Source organism: Perca fluviatilis, chromosome 7 (genome assembly GCF_010015445.1).
Source record: "Perca fluviatilis chromosome 7, GENO_Pfluv_1.0, whole genome shotgun sequence".
NCBI classification, from domain to species: domain Eukaryota; kingdom Metazoa; phylum Chordata; class Actinopteri; order Perciformes; family Percidae; genus Perca; species Perca fluviatilis.
Genome location: NC_053118.1, coordinates 16,338,538 through 16,355,401, shown reverse-complemented (window position 1 = coordinate 16,355,401; position 16,864 = coordinate 16,338,538). Strand labels below are relative to the sequence as shown.

Sequence of the window (16,864 nt, the reverse complement as noted above, 5' to 3'; positions counted from 1 at the left end):
AACAGATAAGCCTGAGGACAGAGTTCATTTTCCATACAGCCTCAGACTGGAAAAGACTTGACTGTCTTTCTAATGCTCTGTTTTGTGTCCCAGTTTTAGCCCGCTCGGTTCTATTAGGGAAGCTGTTGCGTGTATGTGTGTGTGTTTTGCCCTAGGCTACACTAACGGTCCCTTCTTGCTCTTTGTATATCTTTGTGTGTGTGTTTATGCGTGTGTGTGTGTGTGTGTGTGTGTGTGTGTGTGTGTGTGTGTGTGTGTGTGTGTGTGTTTTGTGTTGTCAGCGAACAGTAAAAGCCCCTTTGTGAACAAGTTGAATTGCAATGCTTCAGCGTCATAAACGAGGAATTTACAGCCACTCAGTCAGAATGGTTCATTAAACTTCACTGTGTGTGTGCGTGTGTGCGTGTGTGCGTGTGCGCGTGTGCGTGCGTATTCGTTGCTGTGTCGGTTTGTGTGAACCGCTGCTATTAGACTTCAGGCATTAAAAAAAGCCCTTTGTTCCACAGTTACAGCTCATTTCATTTCATTATCTGTCTCTTCCTCTTCCCTGTTCTCTATTTAGTCACATTTTTGGCAGTTATAATCTCTGTTATTACAATGTGCTAAAAGTCAGGTGTTAATGATCCTCTGCTCTAAACACAAACCAGTAACCAACTTCATAATTCGTATCTTCCAGGCTGGCAGGTAGACAGACATGATGACATAGACGGAATAGGCAGTGGAAGTAGGCTTCTTATGGTTTGAGAGCTCTCCCAAACACAAGTGAATCATTGCTGTCAGGCTTACTGCTGCCTTGCTTTTTGATAGCTGTGCTGGCAGCTCATACTTCCCAATAAATAGGTAGAAGTTGAATTGATGAAATAGAGGCCTGTGTAAATATTACACCATAATGAAAGTTGTTGATATTTAGCATCTGTGGTCATGCTTAATGTAAATATTATTAACGTAAACCTTTTCCTATACCATTAAAATACATGTTTTCTTCTTAGCTATTTGATGATAGTGTGACAATATTTTGCTTCTTTTGGGTAAATGTTTTCCTTAGCCACCTTCTGCACATCATTGTCCTTGAAATATTTTTAGGGTTAAACTTAGGGCAGGTTCAAATGGAGATTTTCAATTTCTTGGATAAAAGCAAACATTGAAGGATTTAATACAAATTATATTTCAACATTCCTGGATTTTGTTACAGGCGAGTGGAAATTTCTTACTCTTTGAGTTACTGGCTTCACCTATCTAGGGAGTAAAAAAGATAACCTTGAAGCCCATACAGTACTGTATTTCATCCTCTTTCCTTTGTTCAGCTCCTTCTATTGAATTCCCTTATTTCCCTTTTTTTCACCTTCTGACACTAATAGTAACATATTTATTTGCTTAAGGGAAAGCTAATTTAATCTGGCCATTAAGCCATGTTGAATATTGCACGATGCCATTGTTCTGGTTTTTGAAAAGATATTTAATACCTTTTTAGACATGAATGTTTTGGATGCTTTAGTCAAGCTACATAGTAATAATCTCTAATCATTTTTTTCTGAGTCGTTGTCTATTCTATTCATTTCTGTGGCTGGTTGAAATCCTAAAGGATTTGAACAGGCTAGTGGCTCATTTCTCGCAGACCTTTATCCCTGCCAAATCCTTGATTTCTATAATCACTAATAATCACCGTAGCAAAATCCCCCCCCACACACACACACACAAACACACACACACACACACACACACACACACACACACACACACACACACACACACACACACACACACACACACACACACTATGTAAACAAAGCTGATGTGTGATTGTGTGTTATGGTGCATTAAGAATGTGTTTGTTTTAGGTGATAGGCCCCCAGTGTTTTAGCTGCTTGTTTCCTGCGATTCCTGTGTTCTGGCTGCCACAACTTCTCCATCCACTCTCCACGCCGACACAGTGGAATAATATGTCTTATCAACCTCGCTGCTGACCTTTACATCTGTGCGTTAACCTTTGTGACCAAGGTGTAATGTTCAGGGCTGGGAGAGAAGTAAATTTGAGGTAACGGACGTCTAGGCGGAGAGGAAAAACAATACGCGTCAGAACAGGCTGGGCCAAAATTAGGACTTGCCGGTGTGAAGCCAAAAACACAGCAGCAACATCCTGCATGTCAGAGCTAGACTTACTAGCTGTTCCTGACCTGATGTGTCCCTAAGTAACATGACAGGGCCGGAAATAATAATATGATTCTTGAGTGTGGCAGCAGGTTCAGAGTGACAACACAGCACATTTCCTGTTTGTGGCTATGGTTGATCAAATGTGTTGCTGTTGAATCATTTAACTTTCAAATGTGTAACAAATCAAATTCCAGTTAACTTGGTGTTTTCCTTTATGTGTGTGTGTGTGTGTGTGTGAGATATAGCCTAATGCAAAATGTTATTTTTCTTTTTTAACACACTATGACTAAAAAAAACTTAAGATCATAAAGCTAGAGCTCATCGTGGTCACATCAACGTGTGGGAGTTGTACAGCCTCCACTTAGGTGCTGTTAATTTAACACAGCTGGAAGAAAATCACAACCGCAAGGATGTACACAGCACTGGTCGGCCTATTTATATGTATCTTTCTGACGGCATTTAACTCACTACAGAAAAATCTAATCTCTTGTAATGTGTTGTAAACATCAGCTCCTCTTGAACGGACATCAGAAATCTCTTCACATTGTCGCATCCAGTTAACGTCCCAGTTTATAAAAATTGTTCTATACTCATCTTTCTTACATTGACTATTATCATACCAGCACTCTATCATGCTTTTCAGCACACACGACAGTCTTCAGCACCTGATAGTCGCGCTCCACTTTCCCAGTCCCAATCAGCACGCCTCAGAGCTTCCTCCGCTGCTGCATTCTTTTCTTAGCCCTCTTTGCAACTATTTCTGTTTGGAAATCAGTCGAACTCAGCACATTGTGTTTTTGATGCCAGAGGCCTTGACGGGGTGGGGTAAAAAAAGACATGGCACAGCTCATTGGTGACACGCTTTATAATAAAGACTATCACTAAAGAATAGCAGAGTCACTAAAAGAATAGAGGAGGCATTTTGCAGATAAAAAAGTCTTTGCTTGAAAGAGAAAGGGAAGTGTGGTACAGAGAGACACAGGGAGAAACGGGTGGAGATCTGAAGTCATTAGCCGAGTTAAAAGCAAATTGAATCAGGCCTATGCGCTCTTTTGTAATTTAAATTTCTCTGGCAATTACAGTGTGGAAGTGAATAAGGCCTATGAGAATGAGGAGCTAGTTTTTGCCTGAGAGACAAACCAGGAGTCTCTTTTTTCGCCTTTCTCCTATACACGCACACTTACAATCGAAGCAGGTATGTCTGCTCCAGCTCGAGAATCCCTTTCAGACTGTAATATCACCACCATTGGGGTTCATGCGATATTCACTGCATACAATTTGTCCATATCCCTACCTAATCTTAAAAAGCAAATACACAAGCCACGTTACACTGCTCTACTACACTGCTCTACTTGACTGCGTTTTCATTTTGTTGATCAACGGTCAATGATCTCATCTTTTCTTTTCTGTGTTGTTTTTCTCCCCGAGGAGCAGAAGTGAAAATGCATCATGTGAAGCAGCAACAAAAAAATGTGCCAATGTGGTTTAGAAAAGTAGAGCTACAGAGGAGTGAAGGGTGTTTACACAAGGATTTCTGATCACCGACATATGTGTGTAGGATTGTGGGAATGCATGGATACACAATATACACACAATCCCTTTTTTGATTTAGCACACATACAAATACACACACCTCCACAAAGGAATGTTTCTTTTTCTATTTCGTTTCCGACACACACATGATCATATGCAGACATGCTCATACTCACTTACACACACAAACACACACATGCCCACACCTCTTCAAGCTATGTACCATGGTGGCCTATCCTGCTGTTTATCAAACCAATGTATGGGTAGTTTTCAGCTCCACAAAAAAAAAAAAAAAAAAACACAATATTCTGTACTTTCCCCCACTTTCTTCCACATCCTTACCCACCACCACAACACACAAAAAAAAAAAAAAAAAAACACACACACACACACACACACACACACACACACACACACACACACACACACACACCCCCCCAACACACACAGCAAGAGCCTTTGCTCCACACAAATATCTTAGAAAGATTGATGTGTCTCACCTGACAAAATGAAGATTGTGTGTGTCAATACATTATACTACAGGAAACACTCTGACTGTCTCTTGAACAAAAAAACAAAAAAAAAAAAAAAAAAAAAAAAAAAAACAAAACACACACACACACACACACACACACACACACACACACACACACACACACACTCAGATCGTCTTACAGACTATTTGCACAAACCAGTTTCCTTCCAAGAGGTAGTCGACAACACAGAAACATCAACCCAGAAATGAGGCTTTTTCAAGGTTGACGGGAAGACAACACAGGGGTTAAACAATGTCCGGACAAGAAAACCTTATAACGTTACAACTATTGCAATAATAATATATTAAATAATAAAACTTATTAAGCTTTAATGTTTTTGTTTATGGTTTAGCTCAAACACCCCTTACTTATTCAAGAGTGGAATGCGATCCCTACTATTATTAGTGTATTACTTTTAGTCAGTTTAAATAAAAAATTAAAAAATTAAGCATGCCTTTTGAATGGGTAGGCCTATGTACTGGCGTGTCCTAGGTGTCCCTATTAGTGTTATGTGAAATTAACATTTCTATATTATTGTAGTGCACTGTATATGCCCAGGGACAACAGATGGAAATTAGCAATAAGAATTATAAAACGATGGTGTCTCCCCTTTAGTCTACATTACATGCCATAGCATGTTACCACTTTATGTACAACTGTGAATTTATCATACAGACTGAAACTCAACTTCTAATAAAAAAAATTGAGAGAACAAATACACCAAAAAAGTATGAACTAAATACTAAATCTAATGTATATCCTATGTCTCCCGAAGAGAAACAGGTATCTTGCTCCCCCACCTCTACCTGCTGCGCTGTGGCCGTGTGTGTGTGTTTGTGTGACTGCCAGCCAGCGAGGTTGTTAAGCACGCAGGCGCTTGTGGAGTTTAACTCCCAAAAGGCAGTTAACCACAGGTTCCCGTTAATCTTATGATGGACATGTGTTGTGATATTTAAACAAACGATCCGTCAACGGCAAAATAAAAGCCTCTTATTTATGAGACCGGTCTGAGAGACCACCAGCTTACAGCGGGGTCTCCAAGTGTGACTGTCCGAGCGACGAGCCCTGGCAGGCGCTAGCTGGCTGTTGAGTCACTTTATGGAGCTTCTCAACTCCGAAAACTTTGGCGTAAATTGTCAATTCGGCATCGATTTTCGTAAGCCTGCCTATATTCAAAATCTACACAGCTCATTTCTCACCTAAAACCTTCTCAGAAGTGACTTTAGCGATGAATAAGATGGCGACATTTTTGTCTATGTACCGGAAACCCAAACCTCATTGAAACCGAAATAAATGCTGGGATACGGGTGCTGCCAAGCTCATACAAGTTACCAACCAATGCATCCTCGGTAAAATGGGCGTGTCAAGAACATTTCCGGGATTTTTAACTGTTCTTGGCGAAATGCAAACTTGAGTATTGGGACGGTACTTAGGCCACAGACGATTATGTTTCACAGGGACAAAAGAAAAACAGAGATTGAGAAACGCCCTATGTCTCTGTCAGTCTATCAGTCAGTAAGGCTACATCATCTTTGTGAGCCATTCATTACCTGTGCCAAGAAAAAGTCCGCTGTGGCAGTGCTACATTGGGTGGGACTGCTGCTCAACTTTCATCCCTTGCCAAAGTGCTCCAAGTTTTTGAGTTTGAGCCTGCTGCTGGCTTCGCAGTGCGCAACCCATGAGATGACTGTCAATTCAATTCAATTTTATTTATAGTATCAAATCATAACAAGAGTTATCTCGAGACACTTTACAGATAGAGTAGGTCTAGACCACACTCTATAAATTCCCAAACCCCAACAATTACAGTAATTCCCTCAAGAGCAAGCATTAGCAGTGGCTATTGTGACAGTGGCAAGGAAAAACTCCCTTTTAGGAAGAAACCTCGGCAGACCCAGACTCTTGGTAGGCGGTGTCTGACGGGCCGGTTGGGGGTGTGATGAACAGTGGCAATAATAGTCACATTAAAGATAATGGAACAGTGACTTCGAAGGTCATCGTGGAAGTTCATGTCATAGCAGGGCACATCGTGTCATACTGAGTAGTGCAGTCTCCTATACCGGATCCTGACTACTCTGTGTGTATGAACATCACAGTAGGGCGTTGCGGGATGTAACGCGGCGCTGCAGAGCATGGGTGGATGCGGCGGATGCAGCAGGACGCAGCAGGACGCAGCAGGATGCAGCAGGACGCGGCAGGACGCAACAGGATGCAGCAGGATACAGCAGGATGCAGCAGGACGCAGCAGGACGCAGCAGGATGCGGCCGGGAATTGCAGAGAATCGCAGAGCATAGCTCTGCGAAGAAGAAACATAAGGACTCCTGGGAGTAAACTCCCCAGAGCTAGATTAGTAACAAGCATTTCTGGGACAGGATGCATACAAAAGTAACAAGTAGAGATGAGAGAGCAGCTCAGTGTGTCGTAGGAAGGAAGGAGCTTCCCCGGCAGTCTAGAATTATAATAGCATAACTAAGAGAGGCAGGTTAAAGAGAGGTGCCTGGCCCGACCAGGCACCTCTCTTTAACCTAGAACTCTCCCCAACCGGATCGGGCTGTACTGGCCTGCCTCCCTCTACTCTTGCTATATTATTAATTATATAATAAATAAAACTGATGACTACGAAGAGAACCAGGTGGGCCGGGTTAGGTGGACGCTGCAACTCCTCACTCCCTAACTATAAGCTTTATCAAAGAGGAGGGTTTTCAGTTTACTCTTAAATGTGGTGACGGTGTCTGCCCCTCGAACCCAAAGTGGGAGCTGGTTCCACAGGAGCGGAGCCTGATAGCTGAAGGTTCTGGCCCCCAGTCTATTTTTAGAGACTCTAGACTGTGACGTTCCTAGCGCTCTAAAACACCACTGTAAAAGCCTACCAGAATCTTGACAGTGGCACTTTCCTGCTCTCTGACGCATGTAAAACCTATGCAACGCCTTGCGACTGGGCTGATCATGTGTAGAGGCATGTGTTCGCTCAACCCTGTGAATTATGTACTTAGTTATTGATACAACAACCAGGCAGTGAGTTGGATCGCAGAGATTTTACAGGGGCCCGTTTCAGGAAGGAGGTTTAACAAACTGATCTCTGAGTTGATTTACCCTGAGATGGGAAACTCTGAGTTTTTGATTCCAGAACAATATTCCTAGGTCTACTAATCCCATTCTGAGGCTGCAGCACCATCATTAACAGAATTATAATTCATAATCTTTTATTTCAAAGGGTTTACATCATTCACCTGCAATACTGTGGAATGCCTTTTTAATGGCTCTTACTGGTTCATGTCCAGGGAACACTACAAAAACGTTCCAGCGCTTTGCTACAGTGGCTTTACTAATATGCTCCGCATCACCAATGTTGTAAAGAAAACTGCCGTTTGCAAAAGAAACGTAATGCGACACAAATAATCTGCTGGGATGTAAGAGCATGTCCCCGATGGGTGATGTTAGTGATAGGAGGATGGATAAGGTTATGTAGGCTACATAACTGATAGACTGGGAAGAAAAATGATACCGCTCAAATAGGTAGGCTAGTATCTGGAAATGAAAATGCATCTATAGTCGGGGCCTCAATATCATCTCCCGATGTATGTTTAACTCCCTGTGAAGTAATACAGCTTCTTCATCAATGGGACCGTCGACAAAAGGAAATGCCATGTTTTGCGAAAAAAAAAAAGTTTTATAGTCTGCCTAACAGTTAATAAACCAACCCTGTTTTATTATTCATGCCGATAAAAAACTGCGCTGAAATGCGCCTGATACAGACTGAATGAATGAATGAGGGAATGAATCCGCTCTGTGTCAGAGGGAGGAGACTGAGAGAAACTCGAGGTTAATTGAAGAAAACCTGCTCCCGACCAGGTTAGGTTCACAGGCTCAGTTACCATAGTAACTGACTCTGAGGTTAAGTTACCTCTCTTTCTGAAACGGGCTGGAGTTACCCCTCTCTCTCAGGTTTGATTAACCTCCCTTTCTGAAACAGAAAACCCAGAGTTTCCCTCATCTCAGGGTTAACTGACTCAGAGTTTTCACTAAACCTGCTTTCTGAAACGGACCCCTGATCTGTGAAACACCAATAGTACATCACTAAGTAAATAGAAGGCCGATGAACTTCTCTGATACCTGCAGATATCCTTTTCTAGTTAGTCCCTTACCCACTTGGCCAGGAACTTAGTTTTTCACTAGTCAAACTAGTGAGTTATTCAGTCGCTTGTTAAGTCACTGTGAGACAGGTTGCCTGCCAGCGAATTAGTAATCTATGAGGCCACCAGTACAGTCAGTTTGTCAGTCGGACAGGTTGACGACCAGAACAAGTGATTTCATCAGTCAGTCAGTTAGACAGTAAAGTGATCAGTAAGGCAGGCAACAGGTGAGATAATTAACTGGTGAATCAGCCAGTCTGCAAGTCTAACTTTCAGTTCAGTTCTTGTACCACTTGACTTTATCAGTATGTCTAGAGGTTCATAATAAACAAACATCATACCATTCTTGTCCAGTAACAATGGGCTGACTGATCCTAGTACAAACACTGCCTCGAGGTCCGTCCATAGACAAAACAAGGAGCTGGGAAAACACTCACAGTTCCTATGTAGACACGGGCATTCACACACATGCACATGCTCCCACAAACATAGTGTACACGTGCTGTCTCTCTCCAGTCAAAACAACAAGTGAGGCTGCTGTAGTAGTTACAGAAACCTAAGGTCACCATGTGACACATTTTTCTAAAAAACACACACACACACACACAGAGCTGTTTCAGTGTGCAGCACTGGGAACACGAGACTAAATAACAGAATTCAAAAGGGTCAGACACAGGCTGGATTGAACACTGAGAGGAACGGGCCCCAGCTGCATTAGGACACACACTCATGCACACACTGGTCTATTCACAGATGAAAAGATGCGCCGCAACACACACACACACACACACACACACACACACACAAACAATATTTGAGATAATGGTAACTTTGTATTTGTTTTGGCAGGATGGAAAACAAGTTCATGGCAGTCTCACCATTTAGCGACTTAAACTCTAGACTGTAAAAAAGCTTTACACTCAATGAAACCCTTTGTTTTGAAGTCTGAATAAACTTCTCATCACTCACTGAAAATTGTTCGAAAATAAATAGAAAATGTAGCATAATTTTAAATTGTCATTTGGTTTATCTTCAGTGTTTTGCAGTCATGCCATTCTAATCATTGTGTTATGTGTACTACTGTAAAACACAACGTGTGGGTTTTACTTGGGATGATAAGTCATCCCAGTTAACGCACTCATACTTGCATAGATTTCTGTACCTGGTGTTGTCCCATATCCCCACCATTCATCTTCTCATTTAATTACATCAACAAAAGGCAGACATATTGAAAGTCTTTGTTAGACAGTATCCATACCATTTTTTGTGAAATTCCTCACAAGGTTGAATTTCTTTTTTAATGTTGAAGCATTGTCTTTACTTAAAAAACACATTTCTTTGCTTAAAAGGTGAAGGCTAAGGCCCCGTCCACACGTACCAAAACGATCTTTTTTTTACCCGTCTTCCCTGGATTCGTTTCAAGAATAGTTGCGTCCAAACGAATCCACTTGTAAATGACTCAATACGCTACTTCATATGCCAGGCCTATAGGCGGCGCTGTTTCTGATACAGAAATTTACCAAAAAAAAACGGAGAAGAAGAGCATAGTCACTTCCACTTCCCATCATAACATGACTAGCTAGATTATCATTTTCTCTTAATACATCCGTGGACTATAATATCTTTCAGCACTGCTCATTTTATAAAGGCTGCCGCAAGAAAACGTGTCTTTGTTTACGTTGTATAATGTGCTGTTGGATTGCTTTTTTTTTGCGTGATTGCAGCAGCGGCGGCGCAGCTAACGTTAGCCCTAACGTTCGCTAGCTCTAACATCGGCAGTCAAACAAACATCAATGATCCATGAATGATGTCTTTTTAATAATCTATACGTTTTTCTTGCAGTAGCCTTTCTACAATAAGCCGTGGTAAAAGTTACTATAATCCGTTCAGGGAGTTGATAAGCAGACAGATTAGCTAGCTAGTTGATAAGTTATCTACTTCCACTTTATAAACAGATAGCCATAGCAGCTAACGTTAACGCATTGCGCGCTGCTGGAGCGGTCAGCTACTTTACGATGTTTAACGTTGGCTACATAACGTTAGCAATATATCTTGTGTAGAATCCAGAGGGAAGGGTCAGGGAGCAGACAGTATTTAGATGAAGTGAGCTGGTTTGACCATGGAGATGGGACATGCTTCGCTTAGCTTCACCGCAGTTGTTGCGTCAGCGGCCGTGGGAGAGGGTGTAAAAGAGGGGTGTGGCGATGACATCACGCCATCGGATCCGTATTCACCCCATCCCACGGGCAAGCGAACGAGCCGTTTCGGATTTTTTCACCCTGAGACCTGGTTTCAAAAAAGTGCGTTTTCAGGCAGTGCGTTTGCAGGATTCGTCTGGACGGTCGGCCCAAACGATGCAAAACATGTGCGTTTGCACAAAAAAACGTTTCCGTGTGGACGGCCCCTAAGCTCCTCAACTAGCTATAAACTATCATTTCTGTTTTATCCTGATCATGGTTTAAAAAGATTAGGTATAAGGAATGTTGTCTTTGTAAGAGTCAACGTCATTGGTGTGCATGCAAAGTTCCTATGCAGCTTGAATGCAAGCTATCTCTTACTGTTTATCAAGGGTAAATATGGTTTAGCTGCCAACCTTTCTCTGAATAACTAATCATCCTCTTTTCATTGCTCCTAATACTGTAGGTCTTTACTCCATTGTGTCAGCATTCTTTGTTCCTTGACTCCACATTATTTTGCAACCTCCACTTCGACTTTGAGATGACAATAACCGTAAACTTACAGACTTGAGGCTTTGTTCAGTATTATAATAGCAGTTATAAGACGTTGTTTGCTCATATACCCACTCCACCCCTTTCCCAGTCCCAACAATAACTGCGATGAATAATCTTACTTAAAATTTGCAAAGTACTCAGACTTCCCCTCACAGTTTAAGCTTTGTTTTCGTAATTACATATTTAGGCCCGCACAATACGAACACACACACACACACACACACACACACACACACACACACACACACACACACACACACACACACACACACATGGCCCAATTTGTTTATGCATAGAGCAGTTTTCTAATTAACGTGTAGAGCCTAAATGCTTATCATTGAGAAAACATTTTACTGTCTCTCCTGTTCTGTGTCAATCAGATGCTGCACAAGGGAGCCTCTCTAAAGGGAACTATACTGTATTTGTGTGTGTGTGCAGAGGGAGGTTTACAAATATATAGAGGAACCTCAGGGCTTTCCTTTCTTTCTTACCTTTTCAAGGCTGCAACCACACAATAGTCTCTCTCTATCTCTTATACACACATGCGTGAAAAGACACACCACACACACACACACACACACACACACACACACACACACACACACACACACACACACACGGTAGGTAGGCTCTCTCATTGTAACACATTGATAAAGTACACTGTTGTCAGGTACAACTGCTACCTCCGTGGTTTAATTAACTGGGACAAAACAGAAGGCGGAGAGGACAGAAACAAAGGAGGGAAAGGATGGAGGCTTGATAAAGAACAAAACATTTTGTTTTAATTCTAGAAGTACTGTATTTCCCCTTAATGCCACTAGTATGTTGTTGTTGCTGTTTTTATTATAAACTACATAATTTTCATTGACAGTAATGTCATTTCAGCTTTACATTTTCTCCTTATCTAAGAATTTCTGTTCTTTATCTTCTCTTTAGGAAGACAGAAAATGAAGCAATTCAAAATTGGGAAACTCAAGCCCAGGGCAACTTGAATACATAGCAAGGAGTGTGTGCGTGTGTGTCAGAGAGAGGGACGCTGCTTCTCTCATTCAGTCATTTTCAGTCATAGGGTGCTGACTACTTGTCGCAGTCTGTTTAGGTTGATGGTGAGGTCGAAACTGCTAATGCGTTGTTGTGATACTGGACAAATGTTCAGCAGCAGCAGCACACTCACACAAGCACATGGACACACATACACATAATTGAGACACACATACACACACACACACACACACACACCACCCACTGACTGTCTCTTGAAATTAATGTTGGTGTGATCCACTCAGCTGGGCCTGATCACATTAAGATGGATGGACCCCCTGGGTGGGAGAGTGTGTGTGTGTGTGTGTGTGTGTGTGTGTGTGTGTGTGTGTTGTTGTTCACGATGCGTGCGCGCGCGCGCCCATGCCCATGTAGGGCCCCATCTGTCTGTGTTTTCCCCACAGCTAGGTCCTGTGACCTAGCTGCCATCTTTAGTGCCCTCAACTCTGATAAGCAATACCCTGAGAGGGAGAGATGGATGGATAGATAGCTATAGTCTCTTTTGTTTTTCAGTTGTTTTTTTCCATGGTGACATTAAAGGATGCTTTCAAAATTTCAAAATGATTATAAAGATACTGTAGCTGTTTCAGTGGGCACTTACAGTATGGAGGTCTTTCACAGTCCAAGAAATGTGGTAAAAAGGAGTGTTCAAAAACCTATACAGTAGGTTCCTTAGATTTCTTGCATTGCTGCTTTGTCAGGTTTGTGGTAATTGATCTGCTCAGTAAGTAACCGTAGTAGTAGGACTGTGGGTTGAGATAGCCTTGGTGTGAATGTGAACCCATAGTAGAAGAGTAGTCAAGTGTACTCAAGTAACCTTGCCTTTCCTCAGAGAAATACATTTGAAAACAAAACTTTAACGCTGAATTTTGTATGTGGACTTCAGAACATTGTATGTGAACAGTAAAGCCTTTGCACATTCTGAGAAGTTATTTTCTTTGAAATGCCTTTCTCAACTCCATCTGTAGTGTCCCACCCTGTTTTTCCTAGAGCGGCTTCAAGTCTTCATTCAGTGGGAGCAGAAACTGTGTGGATAAACGGATTGTGTCTCTACTACTTTATTACCATAGCACCGAGTTCTGTGTTTTTTGTTTCAAGCTTCTGGGGAATCCCTGTTATTTCTCCACGAGTCTGTCACGGACGGATACAGGGTTTATGCTTGTTATCTACATTAGTCTGATTTCATATTCTCATACTTGCTGCCCTACATCAGAGAATGTTATGGTTACTAATCATTAGAAGGGCATTTTTGTAGTTGCACTGGAAGGGATCAATCCCACAGCAAACCAATTTAAACATTGTGACACTTTTTTTCTGTATCAAAAGCTTGCATTAGTGGTGCTGTGTTAATAGATGGTCACGTTGTTTCCTTTATGAGTAGCTGGACTGTGGTCCAATATTAGTCACAGTTTGGTCAGTGTGGAGCTTTTAGTAAAAACATCACTTGACATGCTGTATTTTACTTAGGGATATTGTTAGTGATTTACATTAATGTTGGTATACACTTGGCAAGTGTGGCTCTATTGGGAACTCTAGCAGTGTTAGTTTCAACCTCAACTGAGTTATACCGAAGAAAAAAAAACAATCTTGAAGGTGGCAAGCTAATTTTTTGCACCATAAATGAATAGAAAAAGGTGAAACATTTTCTTTTTACATTTTCATTTCAGTATTTCGATCCCCACAAAACACACATTTAGTAATTTACACTGTTTAACACGTGTTCACCCAACAGCATGTTCCTACAACAAACTAGAGCTGTTGGCAGAAAGTTAAGCCAACAGTAAGCGAAAAAAAACAACTACTATGGTAACAACAGTGTGTATTTTTAACCCAGTGTGACAAATTGGAGGTCAGAAATGAAACCCTAAGGAAGTGAATACAAAAAGAACTTTTAACAGTGGCCCTCCTTCTTCTCTTCAGTAGTGATTTGCAGGCAACTCTTGAAGAAAAGCCCTCTTCATCCTGAACAAAGACTTAAACCATGCCATGCTTCTGGATCTGGTGTAAGCCAGTATTTCTCCTTTTGTCTGTGTAATTTGTTTTATTTTTTACTCCCTCCCTTTCAAAGTCAATTTGAATTAAGCTTACGTTTTGTAAAACAAAACAATATATTGAGTTAAATCTTTTCACTGCTTGCCTCGGTCGGAGAGACAGCTGTCGACGGTTATTTTGGTGCTAGCTGGGGTCGTTATAAACAGTTTAGGAGAAAAAGGACAGTTTTGACTCCCTGCTTTCTTCTCCTGCATCTGCTCTATTGGGAAAGTGTGCATGAATAGATTTCATTAAAACATTAAAAAGTATCTCCTATCTATCTGTGCACTCACCGTGTTCTCCTCAATCCCTCCCATCTCCACAGTGTTAAGTTGATTCAAGTGAAAACGTTAATCACTGGATTGGTCAATTCTGAGAAGCTATATTGTAAATGATTTACATTTATAAATCATTCATCAAAAGCAAATACATAATTGTGTTTTTCAGAGTACTGCTCTCTGCATCTCTCCCTGTCTCCTTGTCTCACCATCTCTGTTTGTCTGTTTCTGTCTGTCTAGGTGTCTGAATGCATGTACCTACTGTAAAACTAAGCATGCCAGAGGAGACCTGGCCAGCTATCCCATCGAGGAGCTTGTTGAGAGAGCCAGGCAATCGTTCCAGGGTGAGTACTTTATCTCTTTCACACATGCACAGACACACAATCACAACATGAGACAAAACAGGTACTTAAATGACAATGAGAGTCATTGAATGTCCGACAAATATACTGATTTATATACTTGATTAATTTGCTGTGGAACGGGATGTGCTGCTTTTGGACGATTACAGGCACTGATATAGGATTGCTTGGGTCTTGATGTCAGATGAACAGCTGTTGTGCCCTGGCATCTGTTCCTTAAGAGTAGACTCCCAGAATCCCTAATCGCACAGCAGGCCATGCCTCTGTTAGAGCCCCAGGCGGGTCAATCAAGGTCAAGTCTACACATTGATAGCACAAATCTGACTGCCTGAGCATTTACGTACTATATACAGTATATTATCCATCAATGACTGTTTTTATTGGTATAGTCTGTTGATTTATTTTAACTAATTTGTCTGGTGTTGAACCTAAAATTGGTTTACTACATCTGAATAAGCTTAGACTGAAACTAATACACAAATAAGAGTATTGAATGGAATTCATTACCCGAGTACTTTACCACATGCCAAGATCAATTATCTCCTCCTATTAACATTTGATTAAAATTTGACCATGGACATTGTAGAAGAGCTGTGTATTAAATCTTGTTCAAATTTACAGCTTGTTTATTCAGTGTCAGTATACAAAGAAAGACCTTATCCCTGAGAGCTGTCAGACATGTACTTTAGAGACCTCCCACTTATAAAAGCAAATGAGTCAGCTGATGAACAGCATTATTTTAATGGCTGATGCTACAGTAGCAAGTAGCCTGTTTTTAAGGTTTCATTTTCTGAACTCTTAAAGGCAATGCTTTGAGCAACGGGCTCTCAGGATTCAGTTGTCCAGAGATTCATGCTGACAAACTCTTAAAAACATTATAAAGTGGTGATTTGTATGACTCATGCCGGTCATGCGACCTATGAGGTTTCATATTACGGGTCAAGTGGGAAAAGTTCTGGTCAAATATTTTCCTGAAATGCAGGCTACTTGCTACAGACAGAGAGGCCAAAGGAATTAAATCACATTGTGCCGATCTTAATTAAAATATGCCTATTTTTTCCATTTGCTAGGCAGAGGAAATAAAACAATACAAAGCGAGTCAAGGCGACTTTGCGTTGCTGTTGTTATTGTCTGTCTGAATACAGACTGAGTTTATATCTGGGTAATGAAAAACATGAACATGCCCTTGACAAGGACATGGCTTTCTAAATCCTATCCAGAACTCTTTAAAACAGCTGCATCCATGCCACTGCAGTGCCCGGGGGTGGGCAGTCAAGGGCAAACTCACCAAACTCACCAGCTGCTTGAACCTTGGTGTGTGTGTGTGTGTGTGTGTGTGTGTGTGTGTGTTTGTGTGTGTTTTAGATGTGGGTGACAGTGCAGGATGAAGATACACCTTCCCTTTTCACTTGTTTTAGAGAAGTTGCGTGGCATACTGGTATGTTTGGGAAGACTGTGTTGTTTCACAGTACTTGTTTTACGGCAACCCTATACGGTATTCATTAAATGAATGAATGACTAAATGAATCAATTGAACCCTGGTTACAAAACCAACATCCTTCTTCAACAATTTGCATGTTCATTCAAACTTGGAATAAACTTGACATTGGTTAACTGTAGTTATAGAACACAAAGCAGGAACTTCAGTTTGGAGATCAGATATAAAGGGTGTGCGCGTGCGTGTGTGCGTAATCCGTTAAAATGCAGGAAACACGAGTGTCAGAGACAGTTGGTTGTTTTCAAAACAGAGGAAGCTGGAGGTTACAGCCTGTCATGATTTAAAGCTTTAGTGTGTAACTTTTTGATTATTGAATGTCCGTTACGTTCAAGCCATTGCCAAATGAGTTGCTACAAAGCTAATTAAGACTATCAGCTCCACACAACTCTCTCTGGATTTCTCAGTATGGCTATGTTCAGAAGATTGTGGCGTCCGGTGACTTTCCTGCGCGGAAGCTCGAGTGAAGATTATTACCTTTTCTGAAGAGTCCATCATGTTTCTTTCAATCCTCCGTGTCCTCCTTGGCTACAAGCAACTGCGTGGAGGAGGGGTGGGGGCGCGTGCACGA

The 16,864-nt window shown here is 41.4% G+C and overlaps 1 protein-coding gene across 1 annotated transcript in view; it reads left to right on the top strand.

The window, feature by feature from the left end:
* Positions 1 to 16,864, top strand: part of cdkal1 (CDK5 regulatory subunit associated protein 1-like 1) — a 292,200-nt gene that overhangs the window by 118,130 nt on the left and 157,206 nt on the right. The window contains exon 8 of the mRNA XM_039805926.1: positions 14,677 to 14,780. Within this exon, the coding sequence (XP_039661860.1) occupies positions 14,677 to 14,780 (104 nt within the window). The remainder of the gene's footprint in view (positions 1 to 14,676; positions 14,781 to 16,864) is intronic.